General features: G+C 39.1%; 1 protein-coding gene across 10 annotated transcripts in view; it reads left to right on the forward strand.

The window, feature by feature from the left end:
* DENND1B (DENN domain containing 1B) overlaps positions 1-18,616 on the forward strand; it is a 259,365-nt gene extending 240,749 nt beyond the window's left edge. For all 10 annotated transcript variants that reach the window (XM_089906457.1, XM_089906480.1, XM_089906469.1 and 7 more), the window contains 3 exons: positions 12,285-12,364; positions 13,330-13,546; positions 15,138-18,616. In XM_089906457.1, coding sequence (XP_089762583.1) covers positions 12,285-12,364; positions 13,330-13,546; positions 15,138-15,656 — 816 coding nt within the window. In that variant the 3' untranslated portion in view covers positions 15,657-18,616. The remainder of the gene's footprint in view (positions 1-12,284; positions 12,365-13,329; positions 13,547-15,137) is intronic.
* The last annotated feature ends 981 nt before the right edge of the window (positions 18,617-19,597 follow it).

The following is a 19,597-nucleotide window of genomic DNA, read 5'->3' on the forward strand; positions in this document are numbered from 1 at the left end:
AACCTAGCCCAGTGTGTATGTGAGAGTGCTTTGCAAAGTATGCTGTAAACATAAATATTAAGTTATGTGTTTATTATCTTCTTGTATTAGTTCTTAAATAGTCAATGATGATTTGTTAAATAGCATAAAGTCCCAGCTCCCTCATAGTTTTTGTTCATTTGGTTTTTGTTTTGATTTGTTTTGTTTTTAATTAAAAGAATTAAATGCAAGACCCATAGCTGGCATAATGGTAAGCATACACAGAGGTCAGTGTAATAATAACGACTCGTCTTTAGAATCAGAGGACTGCATTATATTTTGTGAGTTCTGGAGTGAGTGGGTAAAATATATTTTTCCCACAGAAATAACGTTGTAAGTGGTAGTTGTGTTTTTAGGCTAGTTCCCAAATTTCTAGTTTAACTCACATACCTTAAGCTTATAGTTGTAAAGTGGTATTACAGTTATAAGTCCCAATACATTGCTGATTACCAAAATTATGGAGAAACATCCTGCACATTCCCATATTTCTCTACTCATTCTTTCCTTTCTGTCACCCTAGCACATTGATTAATTTGTGGATATTGAATCACCCTTGCATCCCTAGAAGAAACCCCACTTGATCATGGTGTATGATCCTTTTAATGTATTGTTGGATTTGGTTTGCTAGTATTTTGTTGAGGATTTTTGCATCTATGTTCATCAGGAATATTAGCCTGTAATTTTCATTTTTTGTAATATCTTTGTCTGGTTTTGTTATCAGGGTAATGCTGGCCTTTTGGAACAAGTTTAGAAGCTTTTCCTCCTCTGCAGATTTTTGGAATAGTTTGAGAAGGATAGGTGTTAACTCTTCTTTAAATGTTTGGTAGAATTCACCTGTGAAGCCTTCTGATCCTGGACTTTTGTTTGTTGGGAGTTTTTAATTATTACTGATTGAATTTCATTACTAGTAATTAGTCTGTTTAGATTTTCTGTTTCTTCCCCTTTTAGTCTTGGAGGATGGTACGTATCTAGGAATTCATCTATTTCTTCCAGGTTGTCCAATTTGTTGGTATATGAGAGGTTGTAGTAGTAGTCTCTTAGGATTCTTTGTATTAGTTGTAACTTCTCTTTCATTTCTGATTTTATTGATTTGGGCCCTCTTTTTTCCTTGATGAGTTTGGATAAAGGTTTATCAATTTTGTTTAGCTTTTCAAAGAACCAGCTCTTAGTTTCATTGATCTCTTCTGTTGTTTTTATAGTCTCTATTTTATTTATTTCCACTCTGATCTTTATTATTTTCTTCCTCTTACTAACTTTGGGCTTTATTTATTTTTCTCTTTTCTAGTTCCTTTAGGTGTAAAGTTAGATTGTTTATATGTTTTTTTCCTGAGGTAGGCTATGAACTTTCCTCTTAGAACTGATTTTCCATCAACTTTGGAACAATGTTTTTCATTTTCATTTATTTCACGGTGCTTTTTATTTTCTCTTTGATTTCTTCATTGACCCATTGGTTGTTTAGTAGCATGTTGTTTAGTCTTCATGAGTTTCGTTTCTTCCAGTTTTCCTCTTGTAATGGATTTCTAGTTTTGTACTGTTGTGTTCAGAAAGGATGCTTGATATGATTTCAGTCCTTTTAAATTTACTGAGACTTTTTTGTGGCCTAACATGTGATCTATCCCAGAGAATGTTCCATGTTTCGTGCGCACTTGAATGTGTACTCTGTTTGGGGGTGGAATGTTCTTTGTGTGTGTGTGTGTGTGTGTGTGTGTGTGTATGTGTGTCCATCTGGTCTAATATATTGTTTAAGGCCAGTGTTTCCTTATTTTCTGTTGGATGTTCTGTCCATTGATGTAAGGTATTAAAGTCTCCTACTATTATTGTATTACTGTCAGTTTCTCCCTTTATGTCTGTTAATATTTGCTTTATATACTTAGGTGCTACTATATTGGGGTGCATACTTTTTTTTTTTTTACTGTCATGCCATTTATTTACTTTTTAAAAATTTTTATTAGAGTATAGCTGATTTGCAATGTTGTGTTAGTTTCTGCTGTACACCAAAGTGAATCATATACAATACATTTACATATATCCACTCTTTTTTAGATTCTTTTTCCATATAGGCCATTACAGAGGATCGAGTTCCCTGCATTATCCAGTAGGTCCTTATTAGTTATCTGTTTTATATATAGTAGTATGTATATGTCAGTCCCAGTCTCCCAGCCTATCCCTCCCCGCTCTTTCCCCCCGGTAACCATAAGTTTGTTTTCTACATCTGTGACTCTATTTCTGTTTTGTAAATAAGTCCATTTGTGCCATTTCTTTAGATTCCACGTATAAGCAATATCATATGATATTTGTCTTTCTCTGTCTGACTGACTGCACTCAGTATGACAATCTCTAGGTCCATCCATGTTGCTGCAAACGGCATTATTTCATTCTTTTTCATGGCTAAGTAATATTCCACTGTATATATGTACCACATCTTCGTTATCCACTCCTCTATCAATGGACATTTAGGTTGCTTCCATGTCCTGGCTGTTGTAAATAGTGTTGCAGTGAACATTGGGGTGCATGTATCTTTTCAAGTTACGGTTTTCTCCTGGAAAAAAAAGTCCAGGAATGGGATTGCTGGATCATATGGTAGCTCTATTTTTAGTTCTTTAAGGAACCGCCATACTGTTCTCCATAGTGGCTATACCAATTTACATTCCCACCAACAGTGGAAGAGGGTTCCCTTTTCTCCATATCCTCTCCAGCATTTTACTGTTTGTAGATTTTTTGATGATGGCCGTTCTGACCAGTGTGAGATGATACCTCATTGTAGTTTGGATTTGCATTTCTCTAATAATTAGAGATGTGATGTTGAACATCTTTTCATGTGCTTTTTGTGCATCTGTATGTTTTCTTTGGAGAAATGTCTATTTAGATCTTCCACCTACTTTTTGATTGGGTTGGGGTTTTTTTTGATATTGAGCTGCCTGAGATGTTTGTATATTTTGGAGATTAATCCCTTGTCGGTCACTTCATTTGCAAATGTTTTCTCCCATTCTGAGGGTTCTGTTTTCATTTTGTTTATGGTTTCCTTCGTTGTGTAAAAACTTTTAAGTTTCATTAGGTCCCATTTGTTTATTTTTGTTTTAATTTTCATTACTCTAGGAGGTGGATCAAAAAAGATCTTGCTGTGATTTATGTCAGAGTGTTCTTCCTATGTTTTCCTCTAAGAGTTTTATACTGTCTGGCCTTACATTTAGGTCTTTAATCCATTTTGATTTTATTTTTGTGTTTGGTGTTTGTTAGGGAATGTTCTAATTTCATTCTTTTTACATGTAGCTGTCTGGTTTTCCCAGAATCACTTACTGAAGAGGCTGTCTTTTCTCCACTGTATATTCTTGCCTCCTTTGTCATAGATTAGGTAACCATAAGTGCGTGGGTTTCTCTCTGGACTTCCTGTCCTGATCCATTGATCTATATTTCTGTTTTTCTTGCCAGTACCATACTGTTTTTCTAATTTTTTAAATTTTTATCAAATTTTAGTGCCTGAAAGTATAATTTTTTTTTTATTTAACACCTTTATTGGAGTATAATTGCTTTACAGTGGTGTGTTAGTTTCTGCTTTATAACAGAGTGAATCAGCTATACATATACATATATCCCCGAATCTCTTCCCTCTTGTATCTCCCTCCCTCCCCTCCCTATCCCACCCCTTTAGGTGGTCACAAAGCACTGAGCTGATCACCCTGTGCTATGCGGCTGCTTCCCACTAGCTATTGGTTTTACATTTGGTAGTGTATATATGTCCATGCCACTCTCTCACTTTGTCCCAGCTTACCTTTCCCCATCCCTGTGTCCTTAAGTCCATTCTCTAGTAGGTCTGCATCTTTATTCCTGTCCTGCCCCTAGGTTCTTCATGGCTTTTTTTTTTTTTTTCAGATTCCATATATATGTGTTAGCATATGGTATTTGTTTTTCTCTTTCTGACTTACTTCACTCTGTATGACAGACTCTAGGTCCATCCACCTCACTACAAATAACTCAATTTCGTTTCTTTTTATGGCTGAGTAATATTCCATTGTATATATGTGCCACATTTTCTTTATCCATTCATCTGTCGATGGACACTTAGGTTGCTTCCATGTCCTGGCTATTGTAAATAGAGCTGCAATGAACACTGTGGTACATGACTCTTTTTGAATTATGGTTTTCTCAGGGTATATGCCCAGTAGTGGGATTGCTGTGTTGTATGGTAGTTTTATTTTTAGTTTTTTAAGGAACCTCCATACTGTCCTCCATAGTGGCTGTATCAATGTACATTCCCACCAACAGTGCAAGAGGATTCCCTTTTCACCACACCCTCTTCAGCATTTATTGTTTGTAGATTTTTGATGATGGCCATTCTGACTGTTGTGAGATGATATCTCATTATAGTTTTGATTTGCATTTCAATAATGATTAGTGATGTTGAGCATTCTTTCATATGTTTGTTGGCAATCTGTATATCTTCTTGGGAGAAATGTCTATTTAGTTCTTCTGCCCATTTTTGGATTGGGTTGTTTGGTTTTTTGATATTGAGCCACATGAGCTGCTTCTATATTTTGGAGATTAATCCTTTGTCAGTTGCTTCATTTGCAAATACTTTCTCCCGTTCTGAGGGTTGTCTTTTCATCTTGTTTATGGTTTCCTTTACTGTGCAAAAGCTTTTAAGTTTCATTAGGTCCCATTTGTTTATCTTTTGTTTTTATTTCTATTTCTCTAGGAGGTGGGTCAAAAAGGATCTTGCTGTGATTTATGTCATAGAGTGTGATTTATGTCATAGAGTGTTCGGCCTGTGTTTTCCTCTAAGAGTTTGATAGTGTCGGGACTTACATTTAGGTCTTTAATCCATTTTGAGTTTATTTCTGTGTACAGTCTTAGGGAGTGTTCTAATTTCATTCTTTTACATGTAGCTGTCCAGTTTTCCCAGCACCACTTATTGAAGAGGCTGTCTTTTCTCCATTGTATATCCTTGCCTCCTTTATCAAAGATAAGGTGACCATATGTGAATGGGTTTATCTCTGGGCTTTCTATCCTATTCCATTGATCTATATTTCTGTTTTTGTGCCAGTACCATACTGTCTTGATTACAGTAGCTTGGTAGTATAGTCTGAAGTCAGGGAGCCTGATTCCTCCAGCTCCGTTTTTCTTTCTCAAGATTGCTTTGGCTATTCGGGGTCTTTTGTGTTTCCATACAGATTGTGAAATTTTTTGTTATAGTTCTGTGAAAAATGCCATTGGTAGTTTGATAGGGATGGCATTGAATCTGTAGATTGCTTTGGGTAGTATAGTCATTTTCACAATGTTGATTCTTCCAATCCAAGAACATGGTATATCTCTCCATCTATTTCTGTCATCTTTAATTTCTTTCGTCAGTGTCTTATAGTTTTCTGCATAGAGGTCTTTTGTCTCCTTTGGTAGGTTTATTCCTAGGTATTTCATTCTTTTTGTTGCAATGGTAAATGGGAGTGTTTCCTTAATTTCACTTTCGAATTTTTCATTAGTGCATAGGAATGTAAGAGATTTCTGTGCGTTTTGTATCCTGCTACTTTACCAAATTCATTGATTAGCTCTAGTAGTTTTCTGGTAGCATCTTTAGGATTCTCTTTGTATAGTATCGTGTCATCTGCAAACAGTGACAGCTTTACTTCTTCTTTTCTGATTTGTATTTCTTTTTCTTCTCTGACTGCTGTGGCTAAAACCTCCAAAACTATGTTGAATAATAGTGGTGAGAGTGGGCAACCTTGTCTTGTACCTGATCTTACTGGAAGTGTTTTCAGTTTTTCACCATTGAGGACAATGTTGGCTGTGGGTTTGTCATATATGGCCTTAATTATGTTGAGGTAAGTTCCCTCTATGCCTACTTTCTGGAGGGTTTTTATCATAAATGGGTGTTGAATTTTGTCGAAAGCTTTTCTGAATCTATTGAGATGATCATATGGTTTTTATTCTTCAGTTTGTTAACATGGTGTCTCACATTGATTGAATTGCATATATTGAAGAATCCTTGCATTCCTGGGATAAACCCCACTTGATCATGGTGTATGACTCCTTTAATGTGCTGTTGCATTCTGTTTGCTAGTGTTTTGTTGAGGATTTTTGCATCTATGTTCATAAGCAATATTGGCCTGTAGTTTTCTTTCTTTGTGACATCCTTGTCTGGTTTTGGTATCAGGATGATGGTGGCCTCATAGAATGAGTTTGGGAGTGTTCCTCCCTCTGCTATATTGTGGAAGAGTTTTGAGAAGGATAGGTGTTAGCTCTTCTCTAAATGTTTGATGGAATTCGCCTGTGAAGCCATCTGGTCCTGGGCTTTTGCTTGTTGGAAGATTTTTAATCACAGTGTCAATTTCAGTGCTTGTGATTTGGTCTGTTTATATTTTCTATTTCTTCCTGGTTCAGTCTCGGAAGGTTGTGCTTTTCTAAGAATTTGTCCATTTCTTCCAGGTTGTCCACTTTATTGGCATATAGTTGCTTGTAGTAATCTCTCATGATCCTTTGTATTTTTGCAGTGTCAGTTGTTACTTCTCCTTTTTCATTTCTAATTCTATTGATTTGAGTCTTCTCTCTTTTTTGCTTGATGAGTCTGGCTGATGGTTTATCAATTTTGTTCATCTTCTCAAAGAACCAGGTTTTAGTTTTATTGATCTTTGCTATCGTTTCCTTCATTTCTTTTTCATTTATTTCTGATCTGATCTTTATGATTTCTTTCCTTCTGCTAACTTTGGGGGTTTTTTGTTCTTCTTTCTCTAATTGCTTTAGGTGTAGGGTTAGGTTGTTTATTTGAGTTGTTTCTTGTTTCTTAAGGTAGGATTGTATTGTTATAAACTTCCCTCTTAGAACTGCTTTTGCTGCATCCCATAGGTTTTAGGTCATCGTGTTTTCATTGTCATTTGTTTCTAGGTATTTTTTGATTTCCTCTTTGATTTCCTTAGTGACCTCTTGGTTATTAAGTAGTGTATTGTTTAGCCTCCATGTGTTTGTATTTTTTACAGATTTCTTCCTGTAGCTGACATCTAGTCTCATAGCATTGTGGTCGGGAAAGATTCTTGATATGATTTCAATTTTCTTAAATTTACCAAGGCTTGATTTATGACCCAGGATGATATTTATCCTGGAGAATGTTCCATGATCACTTGAGAAGAATGTGTATTCTGTTGTTTTTGGATGGAATATCCTATAAATATCAATTAAGTCTACCTTGTTTAATGTATCAGTTAAAGCTTGTGTTTCCTTAATTATTTTCATTTCGGATGACCTGTCCATTGGTGAAAGTGGGGTGTTAAAGTCCCCTACTATGATTGTGTCACTGTTGATTTCCCCTTTTATGGCTGTTAGTATTTGCCTTATGTATTGAGGTGCTCCTATGTTGGGTGCATAAATATTTACAATTGTTATATCTTCTTCTTGGATTGATCGCTTGATCATTATGTAGTGTCCTTCTTTGTCTCTTGTAATAGTCTTTGTTTTAAAGTCTGTTTTTTTCTGATATGAGAATTGCTACTCCAGTGTTCTTTTGATTTCCATTTGCATGGAATATCTTTTTCCATCCCCTCACTTTCAGTCTGTATGTGTCCCTAGGTCTGAAGTGGGTCTCTTATAGACAGCTGCCATACTGTTTTGATTACTATAGCTTTGTAATACAGTCTGAATTCAGGGAGCCGGGGTGCACAAATATTTGCACCTGTTATATTATCTCTTTGGATTGACCCCTTTATCATTATGCAGTGTGCACTCTTTTGTTACAGTCTTTGAGTCTATTTTGTCTGATATGAGTGTTGTTACCCCAGATTTCTTTTGTTTCCACTTGCATGGAATATCTTTTTCCAGTCCTTCACTTTTAGTCTGTGTGTGTTTTCATATTTGAGTGAATCTCTTGTAGGCTGTATATAGATGGGCCTTGCTTTTTCATTAGTTCAGCCACTCTGTGTCTTTTGATTGGAACATTTAGGCCCTTACATTTTAAGTTATTATTAATAGGCATTACTTATTGCCATTTTGTTAACTGTTTTGTGGTTTGTTTTGCAGTCCTTCTGTGTTCTTCTTCTTAGTCTCTTCTCTGTGGTTTGATGATTTTCTTTTGTGTTAATTTTGGGTCTTTTTCTCTTTTATTTTTATGTGTCTATTATAGGTTCTTGGTTTGTGGTTACCATGAAGTTCATGTATAACAACCTATGTATACAGCAGTCTGTTTTAAGTTGATGGTTACTTAAGTCCAAACATTCTTAAAACACGGTATTTTTATCTCCCAACACACCTTTTTGACATCACATTTTACATCTTTTTATTTTGTGCATCTCTTAACTACTTATTATAGTTACAATGGTTGATTTTACTACTTTTATCTCTTTAACCTTCCTACTTGCTTTGTAAGTGGTTGATACACTCACTATGTTTACTATATGTTTATGAGGTTTTTTTAATATATTTTCTTATTTCTAGTTTTGGCCTTTTCTGCCTAAAGAAGTCCCTTTAACATTTTTTTGTATGGTTAGTTTACTGGTGATGAGTTTCTTTAGCTTCTGTTAGTCTGGGAAACTTTACTGCTACTTTAATTATGAATGATAACCTTACCAGGTAGAGTATTCTTGGTTTTTAAGGGGTTTTTTTGCTTTTTGGGTTTTTTTCTGTCAGCACTTTGAATATGTCATACCAGTTCCTTCTGTCCTATAAATTTTCTGCTGTGAAAGCAGCTTATAGTCTTACGGAGATTTCCTTCTATGTAACTAGTTTTTCTTCTCTCTTGCTGCCTTTAAGATTCTCTCGTTAACTTTTATCATTTTAATTACACTGTGTCTTGGGTCTCTTTGGGCTCATCCTGTTTGGGACTCTGTTTCCTGGACTTGGATGTCTGTTTCCTTCACCCGGTTAGGAAAGTTTTCAGCCACTATTTCTTCAAATAAGTTTTCTGTCCTTTTCTCTGCCTCTTCTCCTTCTGGGACTCCTATAATGTGAATATTAGTGTGCTTGATTTGTCCCTAGGATCCCTTAAAGTATCTCTTTTTAAAATTCGTTTTTCTTTTTTGCTGTTCCTTTTGGGTGATTTCCACCACCCTGTATTCCAGATCACTGATCCATCCATTCTTCTGCTTCATCTAATCTGCTGTTGATACCATCTAGTGTACCTTTTTATTTCATTTATTATATTCTTCAGCTCTGCTTGGTTCTTTTTTATATTTTGTAATTCTTTATTGAAGTTCTCACTGTTTATTTTCTCATGAGTTCATTGGGCATATTTATGACCATTAGTTTGAACTCTTTATCAGATTACTCATTTCCATTTCGTTTCTTTTTCTGAGTTTTTGTCTTATTCTTTCTTTTGGAACACATTCCTCTGTCTCCTCACTTTGCTTCGCTCTCTGTATAGTTTCTGTGTGTTGGGTAGATGGGCTACATCTCTCCATCTTGAAGGAGTGGCTTATGTAGAAGGTTTCTCATGGGCCCCAGAAGAGCAATCCCTCCTGGTCACCAGAGTCAGATGCTCCAGGGGTGTCCCCCTCTGTGGGCTATGTGTCCTCCTGCTGTGGTGGCACCAAGGTTGCCTACTGGCTGGAAGGCCCACCCAGTCACAACTGCTCTGGGTCCACTGGTGGGCAAGTTGGTTCCAGGCCCAGCTGGTTGTAACTGCTGCAGGCACCCTGGCCCTTGGTGTGGCTGGCTGCAGGGCTCAGCCACTCAGTTGGCAGGTGTGCTGGTGGGTAGGGCTGGCCTCTCAGGGCGGGAGCCTCTTTAGGGGATTCTGGACCCTGGCAAGTCTACCTGCCAGGTGTGGCAGGACAGGAGCCACTTTGGAGGGGCAGTGGCCAGGATGGGCAGGTTGGATGCGGCTGGAGAACGCTGGGTCAGGGCTGCGATGCTCACAAGACAGATGGAGAATGTCAGAAATGGCAGCTGCCAGTGCCGGGCCAGCTAGGTAGAGAGAGAATAATAATTTAAAAAATGGTGTCCACCAGCACTTTGGTCCCTGAAGAAAGTTCTAACAGACCTCTGCCCCTCAGCACTTGCCCTGAAGTTAGTCAGTGAATCTTCTCCTTCACATATGACCAGGTGCTTTTCCAACCGCTGCCTCTGCATCAAGACTCAGAGCTAGTGAGTCTGTGCAGAAGCCCTTCAAGAGCAGAGTCTCGGTTTTCCAGAGTCCCGTGGCTCTCCCAGATGTAAGCCACACTGGGTGTCAGTTAAATGTTAGGGGGCTCCCCTGCCTAGTGCAGGTCCCCCGGGCTGGGGTTCCCCCATGTGGGGCCCTGACCCCTCGCTCCTGAGGGAGGGCCTCTAATATTTGTGATATTTCCTCCTGCTTACAGGTCACCGCATGGAGGGGGTGGGTCCTGACTCGATGGCCTCTGTCCCTCTGACCTGTTTCAGTGTGTTTTTCTTTATATCCTTCATCGTAGAAGAGCTGCTCTGCTGGTCTTCACGTCGTTCTCAGATGGGTCACTCTGTGTAGTTATAGTTTTGGTTTGTTTATGGGGTGAGGCGTGTCCGTGGGGTGAGGCATGTCCGTGGGCTGAGGCGTGTCCTTGGGGTGAGGCGTGTCCGTGGGCTGAGGCATGTTCATGGCGTGAGGCGTGTTCATGGCGTGGCGAATGCAGGGTCTTCCTACTCTGCCATCTTGGTCCATAACAAAAACTGTAAAAGTTTTTTATTTTCTTGTGGAATGAACACTTAACATGATTCAAACATGCAAAAGTAAAGAGAAGCTTATATGAATTCCCAGGTACCTTGCATACATCTTCAACAATTATCAGCTTACGGCCAATCTTATTTCTGTGCCAGCCCGACCCATGATCCCTCCCCACCTCTGGATTAATTTGAAGTAAATACCCAATAGCATATCATTTAACCCTGCAGATACTTTGAGATAAATCTGTAAAAGATAACTACTTAAAAAACATAATCACAGCGTAGTTCAAAAATGGGACAGATTGAACCTCAAGAAGAGTAGTAACCGTGATGGGGTGATGAGCCATATCAAATATATACAAATGATAATTTTTAAAGGCCCCTCCTGGCTCACCTTTATAGACTGTTAGATTAGCTCATTACTCTAAAAATTGTTAAATAAAAGGAAGGAATTATCCTATTTTTCTGTTACACATTGTATTTCAGGATAGTCACATAGTTAATAAGACAGTTCTTTATGGAATGCCAACAAATAAATATTAAAGGAAATGCTTTTGAAAAGCATAATTTTGAAGTGCCTACTGAAATAATGGATTTAGCCAGCGGTTACTATAGGATGCTAAAACCATCAGGTGAAAGAAAGGCTGATAAAGTTTGTAGTGGATGCACTGGCCAACCACACCTGAAGCCATTAATCAGTCTTAGTACCACCCAAAGTGAGACATCTGATCACCAGGTGCCTCCAGATGTGATGCACTGAGAAACACATCAACACCTGTGGGAATTCTTGCCAAAAACAGAGGGAAAACCCAGAACCTGAAGCTAACCAAGCTCCAGATGTAATTGCCACTTTATAGGAAACGAGGGTAAAATAACATGTAAAAGGACACAGGTGGCATGGAGGGGGGGAAGGTGGAAGGGATCGTCCTCTGAGACAAGGGACATGTCAGCCAAATCCAGTGCTACCCTGTTGAGATTCTGGTCCAGATAAACTCACTCAAATATTTTGGGGGCAGTAAGGGAATATGAGATATTAGAGAATAATTATTAATTCGTTATGTATGATCATGATACTTGGTTGTGTTAAATAAAAAAAATCTATCTGTTAAAGCTACATAGTGAAGTATTTACAGGTGAAATGATGCATCGTCTAGGATTTGTTACCTTGAGACCCAAGAGCAGCCTCACCTAAGAGCGTGTTAGAATCAGAACCTGTACCAAACTCCAAGAGATGTACATGCACTTTAATGATTGAGAAGCATTGCCTTAAAGTACTTGGTGTGAGGGGGAGTGTGGGTAAGGGATGAAAGCAACAAGATTGCAAGTACTGATTATTATTGAAACTGGGGGCTAAGTGCTTGGTGAAGTGATTGACTGTAAGTCAGGGATTCCTAAATCGGGGACCGACAGACTGGGAGAGCGGGCAGAGTGTTTATGTACTCAGCCCAGTGATTTGTTTGTTGTTGACTGGTTTGAGATGTAAGCGTTGAGGTAAATGTCTGATATCCTCCCCTTCTTCCTGCCCAGCTAGTCAAGTTACTGGCTAGTATTCAAAACCCCTGAATGCATATTTCTTTAAAAAGTATTCCTTGTCAGATCAAATTGTCGGTTAAAATTTATGGAAGAGACATACCTTAACGACTTAACGCCAGTGTGTCGATCTCTCTCTGTAGCCACGCCTAAGAAGGACTCTTCAGAGCCTGGATGGTGTTCTGTGTGCTGACAATGGTGAGGACGCAGAAAGAGCTAGCAAGTAAGTCGCAGGGTCTCCTGTTCTGTCACGCGATGCGGCTCAGCGGCAGAAGCTCTAGGTTACAAGAGAGATGTCAAAGAACGTGCACTCCCAGAGATCAGGTTTCACTCCCCTGTGGTATATTCTTCAGCAGGAGGAACCAGCGCTAATTGGAGTCTCACGGGGGATGAATCTTGAGATGGGAAAGCAAGATAGACCTGAAATAACTTGTTCTTGGGAAGCAGTAACGTCTGCAGCAATACCTGGGATAGTGTTAAAGGGGAAACAGAAGCCCACTCACTAAGTTAGACTCCTACCCTCCTCCTGAAGAGGGCCAGGTGAATATCAGGAACAGTGAAAGTAGTCAATAGAAACAAACCAGATAGGCGAGGGGTGGGACCTAACTCCATGGTGGTATCAGAAGAGGAGAATTTAACGCAAAATGTTAAAAATTAATTTTAACATAAAACAAGGGAAACAATAATAGTATATGTTGAACTTTTAAAACAATTTTAAGATATTTTGGGATGACAGAATCAACATTCTTTTTTCTGCATTAAGTATATCTTTGTTTATATAAGACAAGTGAATAAACAAATAAAAGGAAAACCATATAAAAATACTGAAAGTGAACTTGGAGTATAGCAAACTTCCCAGGTATTCTGGGAACCTGATATTTCTAAGGCTAATGTCCCAAATTCCCCAGAATTAGACTGTGAAAAGCCCCGCTTGTGCTTCCAGATTGATAAGGAGCCATAAACGTTTGTTTGCTCTCAGTGCACATACTCAAGATTTCCAGCATTTGAATCGGTGTGTACATCACTATAAAGAATTTGGCCATGAACCAATTATCCACTTTGCTGTTCTACAGAAATATTACATTGGTTTTAAAACTCCCACCTTAGTTGACGGTCTTTGGTGAGAGGTTGCTTGTAAGTAGCATTCGCGGTCACGTAATCACCAGTGCGTGTTTTCTTTTTCTTCAGGTTGTCCTCTGAAGACGGAGAAGAAGCGTCTGCTTATTTCTACGAAAGTGACGACTCTCTTGAAACCAGAGCACAGGCCCCTTCCTCGGGTGAGATGGACTTGCTGGGCGAGATCCTGGACACGCTGAGCACGCACAGCCAGGACCAGGGGAAGCTGGCGGCGGCCAGGAGCCTGGACTTCTTTAGGTCGATGGACGACATTGATTACAAGCCCACGGTGAGTCGATTTTCCAACTGGTAAAATTAAATGAACAGTTTCTCGCACTCACTGTGATGGCTTTTGTCGTCACCTTAGTTGGTAGGAGCGTTTGACCTCAGATAAGTGTCAAAACTCCAAAAATACTGTAAGAGTTAATCATTAAGGATTATTTCTAGTAACAAAATTCCAGCATTTTCCCTTTTATTTATGCAATTCTGGTGGTTATTGTCATTAATTGAAATTATTTTGTCAAGCAGTAGTATTTTCCTACAACCTAATTTTATAGTTGTCTTTTCTGGGGAACTTTTAAACGTGAAATGTTCCCACTTTTTTTCTGTATTTTCTGGATGTTCAAAAAAATTTCAATAAATGTATTAATTCAAGTAATGTTTCATTGTATTGCTTTAGAAATAATACTTTAAACAGATTGAACTGGCTGCTTTAAGAACACAAGAGAGAGAAGTATGAGTAATTTCCACTCTGTTCTGATGGTAATAAATTCCAGAACTTGGCATTGATTATATAATACGGTTTGTCTGCTTGTTTTTTGTGTTATTTTGAAGGATTGTTTTGCAAATCCTTTTTATTTTTCAGTTTTGTAGTATAATGACAAATAAAAGTTGTATACATCTAAGGTGTACAACTTGATGTTTTGAAATGCTGACCACAGATGAGCTAATTAACATATCCCTTATCTCACTTAGTTACCTTTTCTTTGCGGTGAGAGCACTTGAGATCTACCTTCTTAGCAAAGAACTGTGGTCACCGAGCTGTACATTAGGTCCCAGCACTTTTCCCACCTGCACGACTGAAACCTGCCCCTCCAGCATCTCCCCATTTCCCCACCCTCCATCCCCCTCTGGTGACCCCCATTCTACTCGCGACATCTGAGTTTGACTATTTTAGGTTCCACATATAAGTGACATCGTGCGGTATTTGTGTTTCTCTGTCTGGCTTATTTCACTTAATATAATGCCCTCCAAGTTCATCCATGTTGTCACGAATGGCGGGATTTCCTTGTTTTTAAAAGCTGAGTAACATTCCATGGTGTATACGTACCACGTTTTCTTTACCTGTTCATCCATCAATGACATCTAGGTTGTTTCCATAGCTTCACTATTGTAAATAATGCTGCCGTGAACATGTGGGTACAGCTGTATTGTCAAGATACTGATTTTATCTTCTTTGGATACATACCCGGAAGTAGGTGTATTATATATTGCTGGATTGTATGGTAGTTCTGTTTTTAGTTTTTTGAGGACCCTCCACACTGATTTCCACAGTGGCTGCACCAGTTTACACTCCCACCCGCAGTGTGCGAGGGCTCCTTTTTCTCCACACCCTCGCCAACACTTAGGGTCTGGTTTGAGTTTTATAGGTGATTGAAAGGTGCAAGGGCCTGGGCACCCGTATCCATCTCACTTCATTCCTGTTGAGGGCGCCCTGGGAGGTGTTCAGAGCTAACTAACTGTCCATGCTTCATTTCCTCTGGGAGGGACTTTGAGTTCCCAGCCTTGAAAGATACTGATTTCAAAATGGAAAACAGTACTGCTGAAGTAATGCTATAATTTTCTTCCATTTTTTCTAAATGCGCTGTTTCTTCTCTCAGAATAAATCCAACACGCCCAGTGAGAACAACCTGGCCCTGCTTTGCGGTGGTTCCGGTGACCAGGCCGAGTGGCACCTGGGGCAGGACGACAGTGCCCTCCACGGCAGGCAGCTCCCGCCCTCGCCCAGGAAGCGGGTGGCCTCCAGCGCGGGAACGGACTCTCTGTCCATCCTCAAGGAGGAGAACGGTGAGCGACGCCTCGGCGTGGGTGCCGCGAGCCGGCCCGCGGAGCTGGGAGGGCCGGACCCCGCTCCAGGACTGGGGTTGCCGCTGGCTTCGCCCGGAGCTTCCCAAACAGAGAAGGAAGAAACACTAAGCCAGACTCCGGGTGGTCCGCTGGCACCCAGCCTTGGGCGCCGTCCGTCTTTTGTTCCTTGGGAGAAAGAAGGGAAAGGAGCCAAAGAGACTTCAGAAGGTTCTGGACTGCTTCAGGAGGTGGTGTCGTTATGCGATGTAACATCTGCCTTCCAGCAAGACTTAAACATCTCAGAAGGAAAAGCAAGTGGAAACCAAGCTTAAATCAACAAATGAAGAGTCCGTCGCTTGCATTCAAGTTTCTACGGAGACATTTTAGGAGTCCCTGTACCCTATCATAAACAAGGATTGGTAGAAAAGACAACTCTTCCTACCGTCTAAACATTGTTTTTCATTTGGGACATTTCTCCCACTCGTCTGTCTCGTGGTATATAGATTTATCCACTGATTTTTAAATGTAAAGCTAACTCTTCTACTGTGCTCTTAAATCAGGTACTAGCTTGTTATGTATGTTGAAAGTGTATACTGAACATATGATTTCCCAGTATTTGGTGCTTAACGCCACTTATTTTATTTAAACGAAGTATGCATCTAACCCTTGCACATAACCAGTAGCTACTGTACTAACCTGGTTGAGCATGAACTGGCCAAGATACCAAAACCTATCAGAACTAGCCTGAAACTGTTGACCAACTAATTGCCTTAATCTTAAGCCTATATTAAGCATACTTACTTACGTAATTTATGGAATTACAGGTAAATTTTGAAAGATAAGTTATAAGTGTTCTGCAGAGCAATAATGCCTTTTTCTATTCATCAAATCAAGGACAAAATTCATTTTTTCAAAGTTAAAAAGCTCTCTTCTGGACACTGCAGCCATGTTTTCCAAAAGGTATAAAGGTTCGCATTTACCTTACATGTCACTCAGCGAAATATATGAAGTGCTGGATTACAATGTGAAATTAATGACTTCTGTTTACAAATGACACTTCAAGTTTTTTCACGGTCTTTCTGTATGACTTTGCTAAAGTAGGAGTCACCCCCAGGAAGCCAAATGTGACGTAAACTGTCCTGATAAAAAAGTATTCCTATCTGTTTTTCCCTTAACTAATAATTCTCTACCAGAATGCTTCACATCTCAGATGGACTTCTTAAAATAATTGACTTTATATTTTGGAAGTTTCAAATTTATAGAAACCGTGTGGAGAAAGTACAGTGTCCCCACGTCTCCCTACTCAGTTTCCGCTGTTTTTCATATCCTATGATGTCAGTGCGGTACGTCTTCACAATTCATGAACCATGCTCCATGCACATTTCCTTAGTTTTCCCCTACCATCCTTCTTCTGTCCCAGAATCCCACCCAGGGACCACATCACACTTGGCTGCCACAGCTCCGTAGGCTCCTCTTGGCTGTGACCCTCTCTCAGACTTTGCTGGTTTTTGACGACCTTGACAGTTTTCAAGAGGACTGGGCAGATATAGATATGCTGTAGGATGCCCCTCTGCTGGAACTTGTCTGGTGTTTTTCTCATGATTGATTGATTGTAACGGGACCGTTGGGTTTTGGGGAGGGGGTTACAGAAGAAAAGTGCCGTCTTCATCATTACATTTTATCAAGGGTCCGTGCTGTGCACGTGATTTGTGAATGTTGATGTTGGCCTTGGTCACCAGGCTGAGGTGGCGTTTGTGGGGTTCCTCCCCTGTAAAGCCGTTCCTTCCCCTGCCGCTCCTACTGCCGTCTTCAGGAGGAAGTCGCCGTGCGCGGCCCACACTGAGGCTTGGGGCTCGCGCTTCCTCTCCGTGAGGGCACGGAATCCACGTAAATTACTTGGAGTTCTTCTACATGGGACATCGTCTCCTCTCTCTCAAATTCACTGTCACGCTTTGAAGTTCACCTGAGAAGGAATCGTGCATTGACTGCTTGATGATTGGCTAGATTGACAGGAATAATCAGGAAAAAAAACCCAGTGATGCTATGGTTCATTTGTTGTTAGTATGTTCAATATATATACTCTATACGTCCCCACTCATGATTTTTTTTTACATTATCATTTTAGGAAAGGTGTTTGAGAACCCATTCAAGAACCCTCATCAAGACTGTGCTCTAAAATATTTACTGAAATCATAATTTAATTTTCAATTAAAATCCTGGAAGGGGGTTTGTTAAAAACGTTGCTTAAGATATTCATTCAGGTCAGTCTTTAAATAATTTAAAGAAAATGACCAAGTTTTACTTTTCTAAAGTGCATTTCAAAATCTCAATGGATATATTTTGGGAGGACAATTATTCATTCATGTTTATGAAGGAAAACAAGGAAGACCTTGTTTTCCATATAAGGATAGACTCTGTATGTATTAAGGAAAAGGGTGTTTAATCCTTTTTTAAATTTAATCCTTTTTTTTAACACAAAAGATTCAAGGTTCCTGTCAAATTTTGCTTTTATATACTCATTACAAAATTCCATTTTATTTAATTGAAAGATATAAAAAAGTCCATTTGTCAGAAGAGCTATTTTAAATAAGAAGGAAAAACTGTCACTCTGGTCGTTAATCTGCTGGGCAAAATACTCTTCATAATTTTTGAAAAGAATGTAAAGCAGCCCTTTAATGTGAATATTGGAATGAGGTATTTTTCCTTCAGAATTCACTCTCTGGAGAATGGGATCATTGTGAGTGTAGCATAGGCACAATTTGGGTTTTGATCCATTTGCTTGGTAAGTTTCATGGCCTCAGAAACGTGAGTTTTTTTCTGTCTTTTGGTCCCCTTACCAGATGTCTGACTGCACTTCTGTGTGTGGTGAGGGTATTCATCCACTGACAAGTCACATTTGTTTCAAGATATTTTAAACTGAATTTGTGCCTTATTTTAACATACAAAATCAACTCTTATATTCCATGTTAAAAACAAAAGCAAAACCCCTGCATGTTATTCTTGGAAAAAATCCAAAAGACTAGTAGCAAGTATTCATATTTCAAACCGTTAACATTTTAAGTATTCAAAGTCTGCTCTGAAACTAGACTTCCCAGTATTATGGTGGCTGTAGAGAGAATGAAGTGACATTGAGGTGAGTTCTGAAATAAAAGTATTTTTCCTACTATCTTCACATTTTCTATTATAACTAAACCAAATATGTGTAAACTCTCCTGCTGTTTGAATTTTTTTTTTTTTTTTTTTTACCCCCAAGGAGCAACACCTGTTATACAACAGAATTGTATAAACAAATCAGACCTTTGGCTCTGAGGCCCAGTCTTTATGTGACCTCTAGACAAAGTCACAATTCTCCCCAAATCCCACTCTAGTTTTTATCCTTTTGCCCTTGGGTATTGCATCCATGGTATTTCAGGGGGATAGAAGAGTCGTGTGTGAATTTAGGAGCTCTTGTTAAGTGAGACTGTGTTAAGTGGTATATTTTGATGGCTACCTACTTTAGCATATTTTAGAAAGGCACCAAAATATAGCATGAGTACTTTTCTGATTAAAAATTAAAAGCTCATTAAGGAACTATTTATCAGCTGTTTGTACTGGTCACACACAAGGTACAATAACTGTGGACATAGGGAAATAAAAGAATTGGCCTAGTCCCTGCTGTGCAGGAACTAATTAAAAGGAAAAGGAATTGTAAATCCCTGTTAACAATAATAACGATAATGTATTTTGCTTAGAAGTTATTCAGCCAAGATTCTATCACCAAAAAAAAGGCCTTTTAAAGCTACTTAATATAAAACATGCTCTAAGTACAGAACCATTGTACCATTTCTAATTTGATTAACTTTCTCTACTGTTATACGAAGTACAGTAATGCTGCTACCTAGGATACCTACTTTTAAAGGCCAGATTCAGAGGCTCTTAGAAACTAAGTGTTCTTGTTTACCTGACTGTCCATCACCACTCTGCTCTCCTATCACCAGGCAGCGAGGCTCTGATGAAACCATGTCCCTTTGCACTACTTAGGGCCACGTCACTCGAATCAGGATTAACTGAGCATGCAGACGCATGTTGATGGGATCTCATTCTACTGTCTTCACCTTGATAATAGCATTCTCTAGAAACAGCCTCCCCTCACACACACACATACACTTTTAAACTAAAACTGTCTGTGACAGTGCTGTTGTGAGGAGTTTGTGCTCATATCCTAATAAACAGGGCCCAGGAATGCTAATGAATTCATCGTTTCTGAAGTAAGGTGAAGAAGTAGACTGCTGAT

Source organism: Delphinapterus leucas, chromosome 1, assembly GCF_059928025.1.
Source record: "Delphinapterus leucas isolate spDelLeu-1000000601 "Yukka" chromosome 1, BTC_Dleu_Yukka2, whole genome shotgun sequence".
In the NCBI taxonomy this organism is placed as follows: Eukaryota; Metazoa; Chordata; class Mammalia; order Artiodactyla; family Monodontidae; genus Delphinapterus; species Delphinapterus leucas.